The sequence below is a fragment of the Diadema setosum genome, chromosome 13, assembly GCF_964275005.1.
Source record: "Diadema setosum chromosome 13, eeDiaSeto1, whole genome shotgun sequence".
In the NCBI taxonomy this organism is placed as follows: Eukaryota; Metazoa; Echinodermata; class Echinoidea; order Diadematoida; family Diadematidae; genus Diadema; species Diadema setosum.
Window position 1 is genome coordinate 28898174 of NC_092697.1, and position 21771 is coordinate 28919944.

At 39.9% G+C, this 21771-nt stretch overlaps 1 protein-coding gene across 1 annotated transcript in view; it reads left to right on the forward strand.

Annotated features, from left to right (window-relative positions):
• LOC140236933 (VWFA and cache domain-containing protein 1-like) overlaps positions 1–21771 on the forward strand; it is a 73045-nt gene that overhangs the window by 28400 nt on the left and 22874 nt on the right. The window contains exons 2-5 of the mRNA XM_072316872.1: positions 6982–7050; positions 12612–12760; positions 13804–13910; positions 20788–20932. Of these exons, the coding sequence (XP_072172973.1) occupies positions 6982–7050; positions 12612–12760; positions 13804–13910; positions 20788–20932 (470 nt within the window). The remainder of the gene's footprint in view (positions 1–6981; positions 7051–12611; positions 12761–13803; positions 13911–20787; positions 20933–21771) is intronic.

Sequence of the window (21771 nt, forward strand, 5' to 3'; positions counted from 1 at the left end):
TGACGCTCTCAAGCAGCCTTGGCCCTTCTCCTTCCCCATAGAGAGTTCAAGGGATTTTAACTGCCGTAGATTGATATGAGGTCTTTTTGTCTGACAGCATAAAAAAATATTGCAATAACGCACTGGGCGACGGTTTATCATGTGCCTGCAGCTCCCGCTTCATATGCATGTATCAAAACCTCACATCGCATGGGAGTTGAGAGTGGATATGCTGTATGGCAGTGTACGCTCGTGACACACGCTAATCACATATTATCATTGCATTTTGATAACGGTGTCATTACAAAGCCATTACTGATCCTACTTGACATTTTCATCCAGCGTATGCACACATTCTTTTTCAATTAGGCATGGTACATTGATAAGAAAGAGAGAAAGAGACAGGGGGGGGGGGTTGAAAGAGTGAGGGAGTGATTTGTGACATGTTTGCAAAGTGTTTTCTTCAATATATTGCTTTGTAGTTCCCTAGTGGGAGTGCTTTGTGTATATACCTGATCAAATTTTATTAGCTTTTCAATGAATGCCGTCAGCAACATGTTTATGTGCAAAGTCAATATGATTTTAGGCTGGACGTTTTGAAAGGGTTAAAAAACAAGGTGAAGTGAGAGTCTTATAGTGCAATGCTTCTCAACCAGTGGGTCGCGAAGCTCTTGCTGGATGGCTGCAAAGTCTTCCCAAAATAAAAAATAAAACAGGTTTGTAGTTCGATGATCTACTCATGTAACTGGGCCTCAAAAAACTTTGAAGGAGCCAAAGTGGGCCTGAGGTTAAAGGCATAGTTCACCATTTGCAGATGAGACAAAAACCCAGCATTAGTGCTTCAAAATAGTTCTAAAATGTGAGTTAGGCATAGAAACAACCAATGTAAAAATTTGAACCAGTATAATTGAGGTTAAGTATTGTTAAATATACAAAATGTCAACAGTAGTTATAATGAAAATGTTTCCAGACTAAGCCATCTACAGTTATGGTTTAATGAGAAAAATAGTGATATCTCCTCATATTTTAGGCTTTATTGCAAAAATTTTATATGGTAGAATGTTTCGTGATACAACAGACCTACACATATGCATCAAAAGTGATATCTTGAACATTTTTTAAATCACTGCTCCCATAGTTAAACAGGACCTTTAAAAAAGGTCGAAAAATGTGGCTTTAGTGTATGCATGGAAAGGAGATTCTTCAAATATAACCTGTTATTTAGCATGGATGGATACAAAGTAAATCATATTGCAGAGGATATGCAAACATTTCTTTTTTTTTTATCATTATACGCCACTTCTTAGTTATGCTACTTTCATGTGTTCCTAATTCTTATGCTGTGCATCATTAAAAAAAAAAATGAGATATCAAAGAAAGCTGGAAGGAAAAGAACATTTGAGCATGGATATGGAGTGAGGAATGTTGACTTGCTTGAAAACAAGTGCTGACCCGGTGACTCCAGAAAATTCTATTATTCCCATTGGCTTTAAGACAGAACCTGGACTGTTCCCTAAGGTAACTGCTGCAGTAATAATATCATATAAACAGGATAGACAAAGGAGTGTATCTCACAATTCATATGCAATGATTATGCAGAGTTTAATGGTCTAGTTTTATATATATATATATATATATATATATATATATATATATATATTTTTTTTTTTTTTTGCTTTCTTTAGTGAAGCCATTTTTTCAGTTAAGGACCAAAACTTTAAGAGAAATGAATGTATAATGGCTCTTTTGTTGCAGAATTTTGGCCATTATGACTGCAGTGTCTAAATGAGATGTTTTAATTGTACCACTAAAAACGATCATGAAAACAGAAATTGCAGAGTGCAGGAACAGATGTTCCGGAATCTTTGAATCACTTGCATACTGTATAAGCTGTTATAAATTTTCACAAGTGTTTTAATAATTTTTGCGAATTTTGCGAATCACAGTTGGACCGTAAATTTAAAAACACATGAATATGTCACCATGCACTCTATAGGTAATAGTGCGCTTATGATAAGGCCTCTGTGTCAATTCTCGAAAACATCATCTCACGAAAACGTCAGTGACCTCTATTCTATTTTGATGCATCTTTCAGTGAACATGTACATGTTCACTGAAAGATGCATCAAAATAGAATGCAACAATGACCAAAAAGAACAGAAAACATATCAGTCAAGTAGGAGGAAAGTTGTTCATGACCATATAGGCCTATGTGATTGCCTGGTCATACAAGGGGATATGTTTTATAAGCTTTGTGGATTATATGGTATGGTAGAACAGAAGATTGGAAGACTTGACAATTACAACATGTAGGCCTAAGTGTCATCATGGAGCTACATGGTGTCATAAAAGGAGCCGTTAGTACTGTGTAAGATAGCCACTGATTTTATAGGCATCTGAATTCGGTCTTTACATAACATGGTGCAATCTAATATTAAAGCTTTGGATGAATACATTCAATTTGCTTGTTAGATTTTCCCTGCTTGTAGCTGTTCATGCACAGCTTGAAGTCAAACAAATATAATGAATCCAGAACATTAGAGGGAGATCAAATTAATTACATATTTCCTTGTCTCGTGTACAAACAACATTGTATGTAGAGAGGTGCCCCATTTTGATGAATTCAGAGATCAATGAGCAATTACAGAGATACATGATTGAACCAAAAGCTGCCTCCCTATTGGTCGGTTGTTCATTCCGGGTGATCATCAGCATATACTGATTGATGTTTGGATCATAGAAATAGGATTCCCTTAGGGGGTTCTGGTGACCTTGTTTCACCATTGTGTATTCAGATGGGGTGCGGGAGTACCATTTTGTGTCGTGACACGTAAAGTGTGATCTGTGTGTGCAATCATGATTAAAGACAGAATGTGGTAACCACCACTCTCTTCACAGTTTTGGCATGATTTCTCCTTCCCTTTCACAAAGAACAAGGCCCAAAGGATTGCAATGTCTGCTTTGCCAATTACTGTCAATCATTAGGCTAGTGAGAAAACAACAACAACTAACAACACATCTCGTCAATTGAACATTAACAAGGTATCGGGGAGTAATATGCGGACCATTATTGTTGAAACCTCAACAGTGTGTGTTATTTAACAAGAGGGTGTCTTTAGCTGCGAGTACACCATTTGTCAGTTTAATGATCACAGAGTGGGGAAAATTGTGTCGGAGGTCACTGAGATTACGTAAAAAAAGAGGGGAAAAATCATGTATAATGAAAATTGTTCCCAACAGAGGAGCATTGGGGAGCATTGAAATGGTCTCTTGACAAGTCACCCTTTTTCTGTGAAGATTTGCCGCAATAGGCCGATGCTTGGATGGTGTGGCCAATGTCGTACCTCGCATCCCGGGCAAGAGAATAGAATCTGGCAGATTATCACCCCGCGACTGGCCGGCGCGGAGCTTATTCTCGCACCTCGGTCAGGCGGCGGTGTCAATCGGAACACCCGGTATGCCGGAACCTTCTGTCATTTTCACAGCTCTCTACGCACCCGTAGTCTCCTGGTACAGCCTCTTTATGCAATGCTAAACAGTGTCAGGTATTTGAACCTTGTGGTGTTGGATTTGTTTCAACAAACTAGGCTGGTGATGTGCTTCCATTGGGCATTGACACAATACATTTGCTAATCTCATCCCCTAGGATACATAATCTGATGAATGTTGTTTGATTTTGTGTGTCACTTCTTTTATATAGTGTAGGTACAGTATAAAACCTAGACCTAAATGCCAGTTTTGCCATTAGTGATGAAGTTGATGGGGAAAGCATAATTCAGTCATCTTGCCTGGAATCAGGAAGAAATTTTGTGATATTTGCCCATTGAGAAAGAAACAGGATTTTTTTCTCAAATGTATTGCCAATTTAAGACAGAGATATTAGATTTAGCAATAAAGAAACTTGTGAAAAGCCTGCAACTGAAATGAACTGTTGTTTAATTATGACAAAGGGCTCAAGTGAGTGAAAATTTCTTGATAAATATTCATGGAATGCTAACATGTATAGAAACTTTAGGAACACTAACATTAAAATGCATAGTAGAAACTGCCTGTGAGAGAAAAGCACACAACACCAAACCACAGAAGTGTAGCTTCTGGCATGTAATATTTGGCTAATCTTCAACCTCTCTTGAATATCACGATAAAGCTTTTCGCACGCTATCATAAACATCACCTACCCGGCTATACTTTGGAGTGGAGTACATGAAAATCATGAATATCTGGTCTTCCGATGACTGTTGCCTTCATGTATGCAATTGACTTCTCGCCCGCGATTATGCATGCCGCATTGTTTATGTGCGCATTCGGAAGAAAGGGTAGGGACTCCCATTCCTCTCTTTGGCGTTTCACGTCGGCGAGCCGGTTGGCACGGTGGTCGGCCAAGAGTCTGCCTCTGTCGGCAGGATGAACGAACGAATGCATGGGGAAAAATCATAGAGATGTGATTTGGGTACATGTTTGGGGAGTTTTTTATTGCATTTATCTCCCCTGATGGTTCCTGTCTGACCGAATGAGTCACGTATCCTGAAGGGGGATGGGCAAAGAATGTGCATATACATGTAGGATGAAAGAAAGAGGGGGAGGTGGTTGGATGAGAGGGGAAGGAGGGATGAAAGCAGAGAAAAGGCTGGAAAGAGGAGCTCAGATGGAATTTGAGAAAGTTAGCCTGGGGAGGGGTTTGCAGATTGAAGTACATGATTGAGCAGAGGTTTGGAATGAAACCCTGAGGAAAAACAGAAATAGGAAAAGGATTTGTACATTTATGATCATAATTATTGTGTATTTTGTTTGTACAGAGGGCAGAAGAATGAGAAGAAAGCAGAAATTAGAAGGCAATATATCTCATCAAGCCTGTATAATCTTTAAGGTAATGAGAATGTGGAGCTATAAAACGCATGCAGTGAAAACAGAAAAAAACAACAACAAACGGAGCGAGTTGATTACCAAGAGTCAAGATGTTAAAACATGTCGATGACCAAAGACAAGAGTCAACATATCAAATAATCATGACTGGAGTCAAGAAGTTAGAATGAACCTTTTTTTCTGTGTTTTTACAGAACAAACATCAAGATTAACAGGTGTTTTATATTCAAATGTATCACAATTTGACTTTATACATTGTGTGTGTTGTTCATGTGTTACTACTACAGAATGTGGGGAGATTGTGTATGGCAGAGAAAAGGGTGTAGCAAGATGCTACAGATCCATTGCTTTCTTGCTGGGGCAACTATAGGTGCATTCACATGCGAAATTACTTCTGTATTACATTGTACATACCACAATTTTTGCCACCATTCTCATTGCAGTGAAATACCATGGCATTAGATACCAAGACATTTCAATTGGTGTAGTTCTCATAAATAATAATGTGGTATTTCTGGCCCAAAATTACACCTCTGTGAGGTATGCACTGTGCATGAATGTATTATGGGAAGAAGATAGGAAGTATGTGAGGCCATGTGAGAAATACACTTCAGTGCGGTGGCATGATTCACACTCAAAGCTCTCATGCCTGCAATGGATTTCTAACCAAATTTGAATTTAAAACACCCTAATTACCCACAGTATTTCACAGTGTATTTGTGCTCACGTTATGATTTATTTCATTTATTTACTTATGTATTTTTTATTTATTTATTAATTTATTTTTTTTTATTTTTTTTTATTTTTTTTTTATTTTAATTTTAATTTTTTTTTTTGCTGTGATATTTTGCTGTAAGTATGAATGGGCCCAATGACAAGTGATATAAGTTGGCATGTGCCTGTGCCTCTGTGATAGTATGGTGCCCTTGCCCTGGATATCCCTTCTGCCAGGTGGGAAAAATAATTTGCTTTGCAATGCCCTGTTAACACTTTCTGTGCCATGGATGTTAGACAGTGTATACAATGTTACAGGGTTTTCTGTGACAATCTGCACCCAAAGCATGCAAAGGGTTGAACATGATCAAAGAAAAGAAAGGAGAAGAAGAAGAGAAGAAGAAGACAATGAAAAGGAAACAGAGAAAGAGAGTGGGGTGGAGGGGAACTGAATTAAGAGAGAGGTAAGAAAGATTTCTTTCGGGGAGGAGAAGGATGATGTATGGTTGAGATTGGTGGATTGGAAAGAAAGGACACATACAACGTGTAGTGAGGAATGAGATGGATTCACTTTATCTTCATCTCTACAGCAAGAGAAGATCTGAGTGCGTATAGTAAGTACCCAGAGATATTGCCAGGAGATGTGTATCGGTGCAGACTTGAGACCCTGGGAGGAGAAATTGGAACCTGGTGAAAAGATAGATCCATATCCACCTTCTTTTTTTTTTCTCTTTTCGCTAGCAGATGATCAGATGTAGCATGCACTTCCTTTCCTGCCGACATCATCAGGACCACTAATGAAATTAGTTGTGATGATCCCAGTATTGGCTGCTGCATTTTGTGTGTGTGTGTGTGTGTGTTTTAATGAACAGTTTCCAAGGCTCGAATATCTGGTAGCCCAGTCGGGCCACTAAAATCTGTAATTCTGAAATTTTGATGGCCCAAAAAAGAAATATTGACCTGTATTAAACTGGTGTAGTGGCCTGCATTAAACTGGAACATAGCAATCAATTTTGAATCTTAAATGCCCAATTGGGACACCAGAAGATAGCCTTTTTTAGAAATTTGGTGGCCTGACATCAATTTTCATGGGCCCCCGGGCCACGAGGCCACCACTTACATGTATGTCCAGCCCTGAGCTTCAAAGTAATGCTTTAATTTTGCATAGTATTTTCATTTTGACTTCATAGCTTCAGAAACATTAATTTCCTCATCAGTTATTTTGTACTAATGGCCATTAAGAAGAAAGTGGATTTTTTTTTCTCATTGTATGCAGCTCAATGATAGATCACTATCTTTGCTGTACCAGTGAGCACTGACAATTTCACAGTTTGTCTGTATTTTGATACAATGATTTTTAATGTTTCTATCATTGCAATTCATCAAATGATTTATCAGTTGTAATTCTTAATTTGCTCTTTTCAGAAAATCTATGATGCCCAGAACTACCAGCGCGCAGATCAGACATCCAGCGATGAGTACCAGGTGCAGAGAGTAAGTGCTACGTGAATTTCACAATGTTTTCAGTGTGATGGAAGCTCCCGTTAGACTGGAAGAATGCAGTACACTCACAGGAATATGCACATGTGGGACTACGCATTAGTCACAAGCTTCCAAATTCTGGCAAATATGGATCCATGATGTGTAAACTACACGTACAACATGAATTTGTGTTTAAAATCCATACATTTTGTACAGTACATGATAACCTTGTAGATCACCATATGCTCTGTTCTGTTGATAGAGTAAGTTTTCTAGGAATCATTATTCTCAGTCCTGTGTGATCATTTTTTTTTCTTTTTTAATACAAAAATTGACCATGTCTGTACGATTGATGGCTGCCATGCAGACTTCTGGCAGTTTTACCAGGGGCGTAATTTATAACAGCAATTGTTGCTTGTAATTGTAGCCTAATGCTGTCTACCATGGCGATGTCAGAAATTCATATTCCGGTACTCAATGCTGATTGGCAGTTGCCATGGTGATCGCAGTTGTCACAGTCAGTCTGAAATGGGATTTGACCTTTGTGGCTGTACAGGGTCTTTCTTTCACTGGGTGGGATATTGAAGTGTACCATGTACTTGCATGGGAACCATTGGATTCAGCAATTCTCTAAATGAAATCGTACCCAAAGAAATCTGATCAAGAGATTGGGGGGGGGGGGGTGGGTCTCTCCAGGAGGTCAATGAAATGCGACAGGTGAACAGAAGATACTCTCATACTCTTATGAAGAATGTGAAATTTGATTGAAATATTTAGAGGGGGGGGGGGGAGGGGGTGTATCACCCGTAAATGTAATATCGGGGGCTAGGTGGTTGGTGCCAGACTGGCTGTGAGCTGAACATAATTGGAAGGAACATGATAGGCTGATGATCTTGTGAGCATGCAAAGCAAAATGTGATTGAAATATTGGTGCAAAGGTTTGGGGAATGAGGTGGATGGCAGCTCACGTGCTATTGGGAATCAAGTGAACATACTGGGTGAGAAATATGATGGTTGGGGTAATCTCTGTATCCAAAGAGTGCAATCTGAGTGAAAAGCCGAAACTTGGTTGAATGTCTGTATGGTGGGTGGTAGATGATGGAGGGGAAGGAAGTGTTGGGGGGGGGGGGGGGGGAGGCTGGAGAAGGGCAAGCTTGGTACTAGAAGTTCATTGAACATGACAGGGGTGAATGAGGTGCCGGGATGATCCTAACAGTGTAGAGTGAAGTCTGATCAACATACATGGGAGGCTTGTGGGGTATGGAAAGGAGGACAGGAGTATTAAGCTGGAGGTGCTGGAAGTCAGTGGAAGATAATTCAGTGGAAGAAGTTACTGTACTAAAGAGCAACGAGTGACATTTGATCAATATGAAAGTGGGGGGGGGGGGGGGGGGTTGAGGGAGGCAAGGATGGTCCTGAAAGTTAAATGAATGTGACAGGTGAAACTGAGATACTGTGAAGATCTAATGTACCAAAAGTGAAATCTAATTGAAATATTGGGCTGGGGAGGGGTTGAAGGAGATGGGTGTGGGCAGTTGACTGAGCAGAACAGGTGAGAATGAGATATTGTGATGATTTTATGAGCCAGAGGTGAAATCTGATCGAAATATTTATCGGGGATGGGGATAGGGGATGGAGAGGTGGCATCAGGTCTGGCAGTCAACTGAACATTACAGGAGAGCAGGAGATCCTGTTGATGATCGTTAAGAGCGAGGGAAGGCCTCCCAAGGGGGGCAGAAAAACGTGAGAAGATGGGGCCATTCAGGTGAAAATGATACCGCATCCATATCATAGCCGCATCCATATCATAGCCGAGTGGATGAAGGTGTTGCTGGGGTTTGGCTGGAAGAGTAGTTGATGGGCAGCGAGAGAGGAACCTTTGAAGTAAAATGGAATGTCCCTTTTTACAGTCTTCATCCACTTTACTCCATCTTTTGGTTCTGTCATAACTCCTTCTCTCTATCTCTCCCTCGCCATCCACCTCTCCCTCTTTCTTCCGACCGCACAAAATGCAGTAAAGAGGGCGCAAATGGGGCTACTCTCGTAATTGAGGTGGAGGGGCGAGCAAGAGTGAAATTCCGGACTGTGAGAGAGGAAGTTGGGATGCACCGAAGGGTTCACTTTACATCTCATAGAGCATCTCCCCAACCACTCCTTCTATTCTACCCCATTTCCCTTTTCCTTGCACCTGTCTGCTCCTTATTGTGCCTTGTATGCTATCATTACCTACGTCATTCAGGACATATAATTGGCTAGGGAACATTATACACGTAGTAGCTATGGTCAATGCAAAACATGCTTTCCCACTCATGAAACTGTGTCAAGACTGCCAGTGCCATCTTCTTTTTTTTTGTCTATCAATATATTGATTTATGTACTTATTTATTTCAGTTATCTTTTTTTAAAAGTATTTATCTATTTAAGTTCACTCCTTTACATTTCTTTTCATTCATTCATTCATTCATTCATTCATTCATTCATTCATTTATTCATTTGTATGATTATGATTGTATTATTACCTATTCATTTATTTGGGCATTTATTTGTATTTGTTCATATATTAATTTCCTTCTCTCCATTTTAGTATGCTTTTGATTTTGTATCTGTTCATGCTATTATGAAAATGTGTAGATGTGGAGAATATCCTCATGTTTAATTTGAAGACTGCTGTATGGGAGAAACGCACGGGATCTGACTTCTTTCATGCTCTCCATCATGCAAACCCTCAAAGATTATCAAATGCACTTCAGCATTTCGTAGCCCTCTCATGCTGCGGAAATGCAAAACATTTCCCTCAGATTAAAAATGAGAATTGGAGCCTTGTTATAGGGAACTGTGGATTTCCTTTGCATTCTCAATTATGCAGCTCATTATCCCAATGTCTGTGGCCGTAATGGATGAAGGAGAGGGTACATTAACGACGGATTAAAGATCATTGAAGCCATCTGTCACTGCTTTCAACTGTGTGGACTTCTGACTATAAATGTCAGCCGAAGTAGAAAGTAATTTGGCGAAGGAAATTTTGAACATTAACTTCTTTGGAGAATGGGGGAGGGGGGTAGGGTAGGGGAGAGGAATGGAACTGGGGTCCAAGGATCATTGACTGGAAAAAAGAAACGGGCGTGTACAATGTAGGGCGGAAGGAAGTGCCCTATGTGGTGTGGTGGAAGGAAAAGGGCAGGATGAGGGGGATGGAGTGATGCTGCCTACACAGGAGTAGGGATGGCATCTCAGATGATTTCCTCCACTAGCCTTGCTTCAAGGCTGTGATGTCACTGCTCCTCACTGTGATTGTCTTTACGACTAAGCCTACAAAGAACTTGTAAATCCAGTCCTGGGCTAGAGCACCTCTTTATACTCAGTATTAAACAAAGAATGCATTTTTCAGAGAAATAGGCTGTGTTTATTGTGTAGAGTGCTTGACTGTACGCAAAATTCCATGTAGTCCTGATAATGTGGATGTACTGACCAATGGAAACAGCTAATCTAGGATCATTAATACCAGTAGTGGTAGAAAATACTCATACTACTATATTTCTCTTCTTCTAGAGAGTAAAATCTTGCTCTTTTTAAAGTTGTCTCTGTCTTTTTTTATATATATCAAACTATATTTTGCTCTCTTATACCTGATGCAATGTTCATTTAAATCTGGTAAGCATTCACATTGGTCTTGAGTAAAGTCTAAGTCCTTCCTCAGTACATTTGCACTCATACCCTGGGGCTGGACATATTGCTCTGTCTCAGCTGCTGTTGCTGTAAAGGGTAGTTGAAAATAACATCCCTAAGCCGGGATGCTGCCATGGCTCTCCTATTGTCAATCACGGTAGCAACTGTCCAAAGACAGTTGTGTTCATTGAGCCTGGTACCCATGCAAAGAGGTACATTTACGGGGTCCCTGAGGTGCCCCATAAAACTTGGCCGGTCAGACAGGCAGGCATGTTTCCCCAGTGTCCCCCTGCCATTCCATCCATTGGCTGATCATCCTGTAAATCCCTCAGTTTGGATTCTAGTCACAGAGTATCATGAATCAAGGAAGAGTTTCTTTGATGATCTCATCATTAGCTGATGAGAGAAAATGGTTAGGGTGGGATGTGGAGAGGATGTCTGAGGGGGTAAGGGTGGATGGGCGGGAGTGGGTTAATGCTGGGGTAAAGGGTGGGGGGGGGGGGGGTGGATTTTTATGCCCCTTCTGATTCCCCCCTCCACTTGAGGTTAGTTCTTCCTTCGGGAGTGGGTTAGTGCTAGGGTAAAAAGGGTGAGGGGTGGATTTTTACACCCCTTCTGATTCCTCCTTCCACTTTTGGTGAGTTCTTCCTCCCGCACCCTAACCCCACTCCGGCTCAGGCAGCTATGCAATCAGATGCGCCCCACTTCACTTCCACATTCAGCCCGTGGGATGCGATCCCGCTTCTCTGTTATCACTTGCATCCATTTGCATTAGCACATGTCAGTGGCTGACATTGAGTTGTGTGTGTATGTCAGTGCCAAGTTACATTTGGGGAGGAGAGAGATAGGGAGAAAGAGAGGGAGAGGCAGAATTTCACAGAAAGGAGCGACAAAATCTTGAGGAGGACTCTTATTCGGGGGGGGGGGGGGTTGAAAGAAGGGGAGGGGCAGGGAAAGAGAGGAGGATAATTTTAGGAGGAAGAGTAGGATCTTATTAGAAAGCTATCTCAGAAGTAGGAAATGGAGAGAGAGGGTGAGATGGAGATTAAAACTAGAAAGTTTGAAGAAGAGATTGAAACACTGAGTGGGAAGAAAACCAAAATGATGCTGGAATAAAGTGAGAGAAAAGCAATAGAAGAGGTGGGAGAACAGGAAGAAGTAGAAGAAGAAAGAAAGAAAAAAAAAAGAAACCAGGAACAAGAAAAAGAAAAGAAGAGGAAAAGGAAAAGAAGAAGATGAAGAAGAGGAGGAGGGAGAAGAAGAAGAAGAAGAAGAAGAAGGAAGAACTAGAAGAAGGAGAAAAGGAAAGGAAGAAAAGAAGAGGAAGAAAAAGGAAAAGAAGAAGCTGAAAAAGAAGGAAGAAGAAGGATGTGTTTTTATTTGCTACATGTTTTTACCAAAACCTTATGGAAACCTGACAATTTGAAATGTTACAAGTTTCACCCTGCCCTCTATGTAGATTTAATAGAAAGAAAATATTGTGAGGTTCTCAGCAGGAACCATACATGAAATCTGTCTCTGTACCAAAGTGATTGTTCTGCCAAAATGAATATATTGCATTGCAAGAATGTAAATCTATATTACATCTACAGAGATTGAGAGTGCTTGATACAAGCAGTATGAATATCATTGATTCGTGTTAATCAATATGCATGAAGGTGACTATGAAATATAACTTTATGGTGCTCTGCTTTCTTTGTTTGTATTTTGTTGACACCTATCATAAATACATCTTTGAGGTTGATATGCACATGTAATCTTGCCTACAGTTTATGAGCCAAAGAAAACTGTCCCATTTCTCCTCTTTGTAACCTGTCTTGGTCTATTCAAATTCACAATTCATATTCTACTGTATCATCTCATTTTTTCTGACTCTTTTTATGCCTCTTTTTTTCTGACTGTTACAGATAGCATCCAAAGTCCGGGCGAAGCTGAGGAAATTCCAGAACGTCCTCAACACGAACCGGCGAACAGTGGAATCATTGTACCGCCAGCACCGCTCGACTCCTATCTCAAACAGTGTGGACTGCTGTACGCTGGCCAGAACCAAGCACAGGTGAGTTTTAGGCTAATATCATCCCTACTTCCTTATAAAAATGTTATACCAAAAAAAAAGAAAGAAAAAAAAAAGAAGAAAAAAAAACATAATGCACCCCCCCAAAAAAAATCTCTTGATGAAAGCAGTTTGCAAAATGCACGAGAGCCAACACATTGTAAGCCCGGCCACATAGACCCTACGTACACTGGCTCACTGAATGTTTTGTGTGGAGAGGATCAGCTAAGCACATTTCGCCCTACAAAACCAAACACAAGCACAAGCAATACAATGTACCTGCAATGGAAACGTGGTTACATAGTGTGAACATTACACATCTGAGCAAATGTCACATTCTACTGTAATGTACATTTGTATGATCGTAATGTGAAAAGCCACATGCATTCTGAATGTTAGATTTAGATACTTAATTTTTGTGGCAATTATGAGATGAACAAGAAATAAAGAGAGCAGGGAATAATTTACCAACTCAAATTTGATTAGAAATTTCGGTTGATGAACAATGTTTCAAATGGTATCCTGTACACTTCTATGGAAGAAAACAGTTTGTGTAGCAGTGGTGTAAAAAATGCATAGCAAATTGCGATGCGATACCAGGAAAATTATTCCTTGGAGAGGATGGAGGACATAAAACTTTCTAAATGGGATGGATTTTAATAAATATTTCAACATCTTTTTGTTTCCACATTATGAAGACTATTAATATAAAATTTGCCATTTTTAGATGAGATTGGATGGAAATTATGAGGTAAGGTGTATTGCTGCAAATTTTTGATTCCTTTCCATGTTATTATACTCCAGAAATACCCTACTCTGACAAGTATGAATTCAAAATTTCAAAGTGTCCTTGGCTTCTTTGGAAGCTTTATGCAGATAAGGACCCTAAAAGTGGAAGAATAGCATAGTGCCAAGTGAATGCCTCATCAAATTCATAAATATTTTGATTTGCCACAGTCATTGATACTGAGTTGGTTGAGGTCGTTGAATGGTACAGGTTCATACAGGTTCAAACTCTATGTTTGTGTTGTTTCGTTTACATCCAGATACGACTCATTATTCGGCACAAATATCTCGCGAGATACGTCATGTGAGATCTCTTCCCTGTCGACTCCCCCCAGTGCCTTCATACCGACAAAAAATATCACGCAAGGTAAGATTTCGCTCCGCGTCGTCCAAATAAGAATTCTGCGATGCTGTCAAAACTGATTGAGTGACGTCTATATTCATTTTTATGTGTAGATCTTTGTGCATTCTGTGTGTTGTGAAGATATTTCAAACAGAGAATTGATCCACGTAATTGTATGGGTCAAAAGTTTGAACATATCAAGTGTCCGGTCGAACAAAGACTGTTTTGTCTGTGTAAAGTATGATGGAGTCACATCGTACATGTACTCACTTCTTTGTTTCATCCGCCAAAGAAAGAATGAATATGGGGTTGTAACCTCTGATGATTGGAATATAAATACTTCAAAGCGCAAGGAATATTTCAGTGCTATCATGGGAAATGTTTTTCTTGTCTGGTCTCTGTGGTGAATTGGAAAATTGATTGAAGGAATTAATTTTTAGGGGAGGTTATTGGACTGGCAAACAGAAATGAGAAATAAAGTGAAGAGGGTTTTTTTTTATTGCAATATAAAGGAGGCTATAAAACAATTCCAGTCGTATCATCCATTTGCTAAATTGAGAGTGGATTCAAGGTTTTCCCCTGCAGGGAATGGAAATTTATTTTTGTGTTTTGAACATCAGCGGCTGCATCGCTAAAGAAAGAATGTCTCGGGATGTGCTTGGGTTCAACACCTTGCTATTCTGAAAGAGACCACCCCGAAACTGCTGAGTAGTTTTTCTATTGTTTCTTTTACTCTTCATAGACATCATATAAACATGTACAGGTCTGTAGAGATAAGGTTTTGACCAAAGTTGCTCCAGGTCAAATCTTGGTACTGAAACAACTATAATAATGATATATGCTTTGTTTTGTTTTTGTTTTTTTCACGTATGAAAAAACAACCTTTCAAGGTCATGTATGTTCCACTTGCTTGTTTTTGTGTTTGTTTGTATGTATCTTTTTTTTTTTTTTTTAATTACATCATTGTGAGTGTTTTCTTGTGCTTTACTTAGGTTTTTCTCTTGGCTAGTCTTATCATATCACAGAGTACATGGGAGCTTGATCTTGAAGCATAGTCGGTCATTCGCAACAAGTCTTGGTGTTAAATTTCTCTTGAAACATGCTTCGTTGTCTCAAAGGGTCTACGATGCTCATAAAGCTGTGAAGCAGTAAAACTCAGCACAGAACCAGAGTTTGTTACTCGTGCTTTGAAACGGGATGACTGGTTAAGGTTTCGAGGCAAGGAATCTCACCCTTGGTGCAACGTCCAGAACATGAACCGTGACAGTTTGATGTCCTCCTGGCGATTAACTGATAAAACACTGCAGAGGGTAGGATGAGAAGGATGTACGGTGCAGGTTGGATGCGGGGAGGACTTTTGGGGTGTCCGGTTCCGGGCAGGCATCAGCCCGTAGCCATCTCCTGTCAGCTTTACATGGCCATCTTCTGGCTGCTGTCGTATCTCTCTAAAGGAGGCTTGCCTCTGCCTGCAGTTTTCTCCATCGAGATAAACTTGACATTTCCCCCTGCCGTAATGAATAATTCATGAGAGGCCTTGGTGGGTTAGGTCGCTGTTGTGTTTTGTTTATTTTTGGTTTTGTTTTAATCTCTGTCTGTCTTTTTCTCTTCCTGTGTCTTCCTGTCTCTTTCTCTCTCTCTCTCTCTTACTACATTCCATTCCAATCAGAGCCAGCTTGCTCATATGATGTTCTGATGTAGGAAATGAATGGACGATAATTCTATAGTCATCCAGTGTGACACTTTTTAAATGCAGATGATGAATCACATCCTTTTTGTCCAGTTTAACATACCTCTGTAGTATCAATATCTTGGGAATCGAACAGCTTTTTGATGTCATCATTTGAAATTGTTTGAAATTTGACATTTGGATGTCATCATTTGAAATTATTAATTTTGACTAGTATACATCTAGGTTATATGACAGTTATTAAACTTGAGTGTCCACAATGTCTTACTAAGCGTCTGTGTGTAAATGTATTGGTGTGTGTTCTCCATTTAATTGTATTGACAGTTAGATAAAAAAAGGCTTTGTGTGTGTGTGCTTGCATCAGTTGCATGTGTGTGCCTTCAGGTACCCCCCCCCCCCACACACACACAACTAAAAACAAACAGCATGCAAAGTATGCCACTGTATACATTCTATATAATGCCTGTTTATAATACAACTGTACATGCCCATGAATGGGAGCAAGCCATACATACAGTACAAGCTGAGTACAAGATATATCTACAATGTAGGTATTTTCCAAAAGATAGATATACAGTAGTTGTGTGTGATATGTGTCTTTGTCTGTGTGAGTACATAGGTCCTACTATATACAGAGAGAGTGACATTGTCATGTCATCACATCACATCCATGTTTAGTCAGAACGCTTCATGCAGTGTGAGCATGTCCATGACATTCAAGCCGCCTTCGATTGCATCGAGGCGTGTGATTGGCTGTTAAGAAGCCGAGGCTCCCGTTTTGCATGTTTAGAGAAAACTGAGCCACTGTGGGGTGGTGCTAGAGTCAAGTACTTTGCTGAGGTCTTGGTTTGTCTTTACCTGTGAGGGAAACATTCCAAGATCCTTGGAAGAGCATGTCTTTAACCCTGAGGTATGTGTGAGAAAATACACTTCACTTCTGCCACTCACAGTCAAGTGCAGACTGACATAATACGAGGAAATTTATTTGGACAAACTTCCCTCCGAATGTGCGGGAATGATCTCAATACCCTCATTCAAATTGATTGGATGCTCGAAAGAAGATCTATATATATATTTTCTTGGACGGTGCCGAGACTCTATTTCCGTCAGGGGGATAGGAGGGGCATTTTAACTTTCAATGGGCCATGTGTAGGTCATGAAGAACCTGCAGTGATGTTTATTGCAGGAGTACTGGTTTGCATGTGCCAGCATGCTACAAATGATTGGGAGGGGAAATGAAGCCAAACAAATGTGCAAATTTGTATACCGACAGTTCCTGGCAAACTTTAGACACGTTACGAAAGCATGACAGGTCGACTGGAGTAGTGTGGTGCCTCTTTGCCCTACCCAAGGCAGATGCATGTGTCAAACTTGAAGCTTCAAGCTACTGTATGCTAATTGTCAGCACGTTTTCTGCTTCATTGTGTTTTATAGATGCTGAGTGAGGGACAGGTAATATTAGCAATCTAACTGCCATTAAAGTTGTTATTTTGCAAGAGTAGAAAGGAAATGACATTTGTTTTGCTGACTTCAGCTTTTCATGGAGTTACATGTATACCGTTGCAGTGAGTTAGTTCAGTCGGTAGCACGTCTGCCTCACGATCCAAAGGACCCTGGTTCAATTCCAGAGTCCCACTAAGCAATGTTGTGTGTAATCATACTGTCCCCTCTAGTAAGAGGCAAAACACTCTGTCTTTCGGATAGGACAGAGAGATCCTGTGCGTGAGAGAGTCACAACCCATGCACGTAAAAGATCCTGCTTCATTCATTCATCGCAAAGAGCAGGGTGTTTAACCCAGAGAAGTGGTCCCACCTTTATATCCAACTGGACTGCATGGAAGACCAGCTGGTGTAGCTGAATATGGACTATCCAGCCATCTTCTTAGATGGAAATGAAGCAAACAAACAATACTTCCAAACTGGACTCTACATGTACCTTCACATTTCCCTGCTTTGCAAGGGGCAACTAAAACCTACTGTCGGGCAAATACGAAAAGCATGAATGAGCACTTGCTGATGAAAGTATGGGTATGACCCTCATCTATCATTTGGGCAAGTGCAAGAAATGACGTGTAGAGATCTCTGTGGAACTTGGGCATGTTGCATACGAAAGGTACATGTGATATCAAACATGAAAATAGAGTGTAACTCATTTTCAGCCAGTCAGAAGTGTTTCCAAGAACTGTGTTTGGCTTCATGTTTGCACATATATATCAAACATAACTTTTAAATTTGTAACAAGCCCCTGGAAATAGAATGTGCGAAGCTGGTATGGCCTTTCTGTGTGTTTCATTCGGTTGTTGTTTTTTGTTCCATGCATGGTATCCTTTGGATATGAGGTGAATCAGTTGCCATACTCAAAGATCAATGTAATGGGTATTACAATTTTAATTTATGTGCACTTCAGTCTTATACATTGTATGTATGTCATTATTAAACCTTCTGGGGAGAAAAAGAAAAAGAAGAAGTGTCAGAATTGATGAATTTGTCATGTAATATGATTTGACTTTACATGTGATAAATGACCCAGCTGGTATTATTTACGAATGGATGAATTGCACTTTTGTGTACACACTCGACATATCTAATAGTAATCAACTTTTTTTTTTCTTTTTTTTTTTTTTAAGAGTGCCCTATCCATTTATCCTGAAGTGCAAGCTGTATAGGGTATGCCAACAAATAAATGTCAATTATTCAAAAGAGGATTACAATTCCATACAGACAGTACAAGTCATCAGATCTATGCTTTATTTTCCACCAGGTAACTTCCCTGTAGGCTCATCTCTTATATTTGAATTTTCCTGGCCAAAATAGCATAGATGACATTTATGTGACAGTTTTGACTACCCCTCGTCTTCTACTTTCTGGACTTGTGAATTAAAAGACTGGAATCGAATTTATATGGCAGCACGCTGCTGATATAAATCACATACGTCAACATGCCACAGATTTATAAAAGACTGTCATTGTACGACCAAAGGACTATTGTGAATAACCCAAATTGTGAGAGAAGAGTAGTGTCCTTTGCATGTATGTGTGTGTGTGAGTGAGTGTGTAGTGTAAAAACTTGTATGTGTGTGTTGTGTTTCCCTAATACATGTGGCTTATTTCTTTTGTCGCGTGATGTCAAATTGAAGATGGATAATATCAACCTTGGTACAATGTATGAATAGACGTGGACTAGATGAGATCCATTTTATTGGGAGGGGGGGGGGGAGGGGGTGGGGGCTCTTAATATGGGGGAAGGAATTTTAACTTGAGGGAGGTCATTCACCGCATGAGATCCCTCTGTCCCAATGAGGTTCCTGTAAAGCTCAATCAATGTCAGACAGATCGTTGGTGCCATCCCAGAGTTTTTTAAAGCCTCACTGACCTTGCAGTAATTTTACAGCGACCATAATATCACAGTGAAATGGTTAACTGGAATTGGCTAAGTGGATTACGGTACCCATCATGCACTGCGTCAAACTAAAAGCTTCCCCCCCCCCCTCTCCATCTTACTACCAACTACTCTTGAGTAGTAGACCATAAAATGATTCACTGCTTGTTTGTTTGTTTTCGTTGTTTTTTTTTTTTTTTTGTGCGCTCATTGTCAGACATAATGTATTATAGAGAGGAGGCAATAGAAGAGAGAGCACAGTCTGATGCCTGATATTGGTTCAACATATGTTTAAACATGGATAACTGTCTGTCGGTTTTTTAATATAAAAAATGACATCTCTTCTGTTAGGCTGCTCTTAGGCTGCACTTGACACTCTGCATGTTTTAGCTGAGCCAGATACACAATTTGAACATGCGTCACCTCTGGGCGTGAATGATGGATGAAGTATAGCGTTGGACGTTTGTTTATTGTGTGAAGGCCATGGGCATTGGTATGGCTAGCAACTGAACACTGCCGCCTCCAAAGCGGGCATAAATCTGCGCGGACTTTCAAACAAACCAATATTTTCACACTTCTTATGCAGGATTTATGGCGGAGAGTGTGGCTTGCGAGTAAAAGGAAATAAACGCAGGCTCTGGAGGTGCAAGAATTGGAGGAACTTTAATGGGCTTTACACAAAGGAAAAAAAATGAATGGTACATAAAGGGTAACCTTTAAATGAGAAACAAGGCTTTGTGTAGTTATGTGATGTCAGTTGAATTGGCAGTCTGAAATGCTTTATTCAGCGCGTGATTTTCTCTTTGCTTTTTAGATGTTGTATCACACAATTTAAGAACAAGTTTTGCCTGAACTGTGAAGGACGGCTCATGAACTGAAGGAATCTCAACACATTTTATTTAATCACTTGTCTGACACATTGAATTTGATTGGATTTCACATCCAATGCATAAATAACATTCTGCAAAATACAATCATTATATTGATGATTTCAATTCTCCATTCTTTTTTATTCCCAAAGTAATTCCAGGGATTCAATTCTTTCATCTCTCATAAATCCTCCATTCCAACAGTGTTTTTTTTTTTTCCTACATACTTAAATCAGCTATCTTTGTGGTGTGGATGAGGCATTTGCACCACCCTTCATTATTTTGAGTGTGTGCATTATGACCATAATTATGACTTTTTCTTTATCTAATCTGAGATGAATGAATTGATTGTGTGGATTGCCAGGATCTGTTAGCAAGTGTTCTATTGTACATTGTACGGAATTATCTTCTGTGTTGAGAAGTGGCTTCAAATTGTACCTGTGATGATCCTTTAAAAAAGGGTGTCCACTTCATGTGTGCTCAAATAGAATACTGATAGCAGTGTGCCAAACTTGTGAATACAAAATCTATTTGTTTTTGTTTGTGCTTTGGTCTTGTAGCAGTTACATGTGAGATTTAAAAGAGATGTGTCAATTGTTGTTAGTAAATAGAGTACCAAAGTGTGATGTCATAGCCATTCATTGTCATGGAAACTGGCTGTAAACATACCTCACGTAGCCTGAATATAGATCTGTGAACACAACGGTTGCTAACCCTGCTCAAAAGACTGTGACATCATCACTTTGGTGTTCTGTAATGGTCAGCTACAAGTTGTATTCAGTAAATTGTTTCTGCTTTCAACACATACCTGTACAATGTGTGATTTGAATTTTCTCTCACATTAAATAGACCAGTGTACTAGGTAAAACTGTGCCTTGTGGATGGCACACATTACATGTTGTATTGATTTCTTCTGACTGTGTTCCTGTTCCCCCTCCCTCTTCTCCTCTTCCATTCTGCGCCCAGCTTTCAAGCGACAGTTGCTTAGCAACCCCACCCTCAAGTGGCAGTACTTCAGCTCAGAGGATGGGGTCCATGCCATCTACCCTGCCACCCCGTTCGTGGCCCAGCACAAGTTTGCCGACGCCTGCACCGTCGACATCCGCACCAAGTAAGTCCGCCCTTCTGTCGCTCAGCAGCAGAAGGGAATGATTATAAAAGCATACATGTAGTTACTGCCCATGACAATATTACAAAGTCTTCATAATGAAATCCTGGAACTGATAAAATAGCCAGCTTAGCCTTTGCTCACATGAACTACATGACAGATTGTAAGTGTGCCGTACAGTACATTGGCTGTATGGGGAATTACTGTTATACGCCATATTGATATAACTAGTGAGACTAATTTTTCAGCGAATCTGGACTTCTAGAAAATTTTGCAAGTGGTTAAATTTGCGATCAGGGAGTATAGCAATGAACGAAGAAGTGTATGCATGCGCATCACAGTCATGTTGGTTTCAGAGTTGATATTTTCATGTGTTGTTGAATTTGCGAATCGCACCCGACTGGCAAAATTTGCGAAAATAGAAACCTCGTGAATACAGCACCATATATGTGAGAGGCTGTCGGTTGAGTGGAAACTTTTTGTGCGTAAACATCCAACTCCTGTGATGAAAGCAACACAACTTTATCATGTATCATGTAGTCGTGATTGTGTGAATGTATCTATGAAAATGTGTTTTGTATGCTTGTATGTAATATCACTAATCAGCATCTGTATGGCCCAATAAAGTGTAAGCAGTAGGTACATGTTGGATTCTTGAAGCCTCTTCATAGTAATGGGAGAGAATACCATAAGATCTCTGTTAGATGGTAACATACTGAAACCTCATTTCAACTGTGTAGTAAGAGCAGCAGAAACATCCCTGTTGTTGTAGTACAGTACATGCTCTTGCCTATTGTTTGTTTGTGTGTGTTTGTGTATGTGTGTGTGCGTGTGTATGTGTA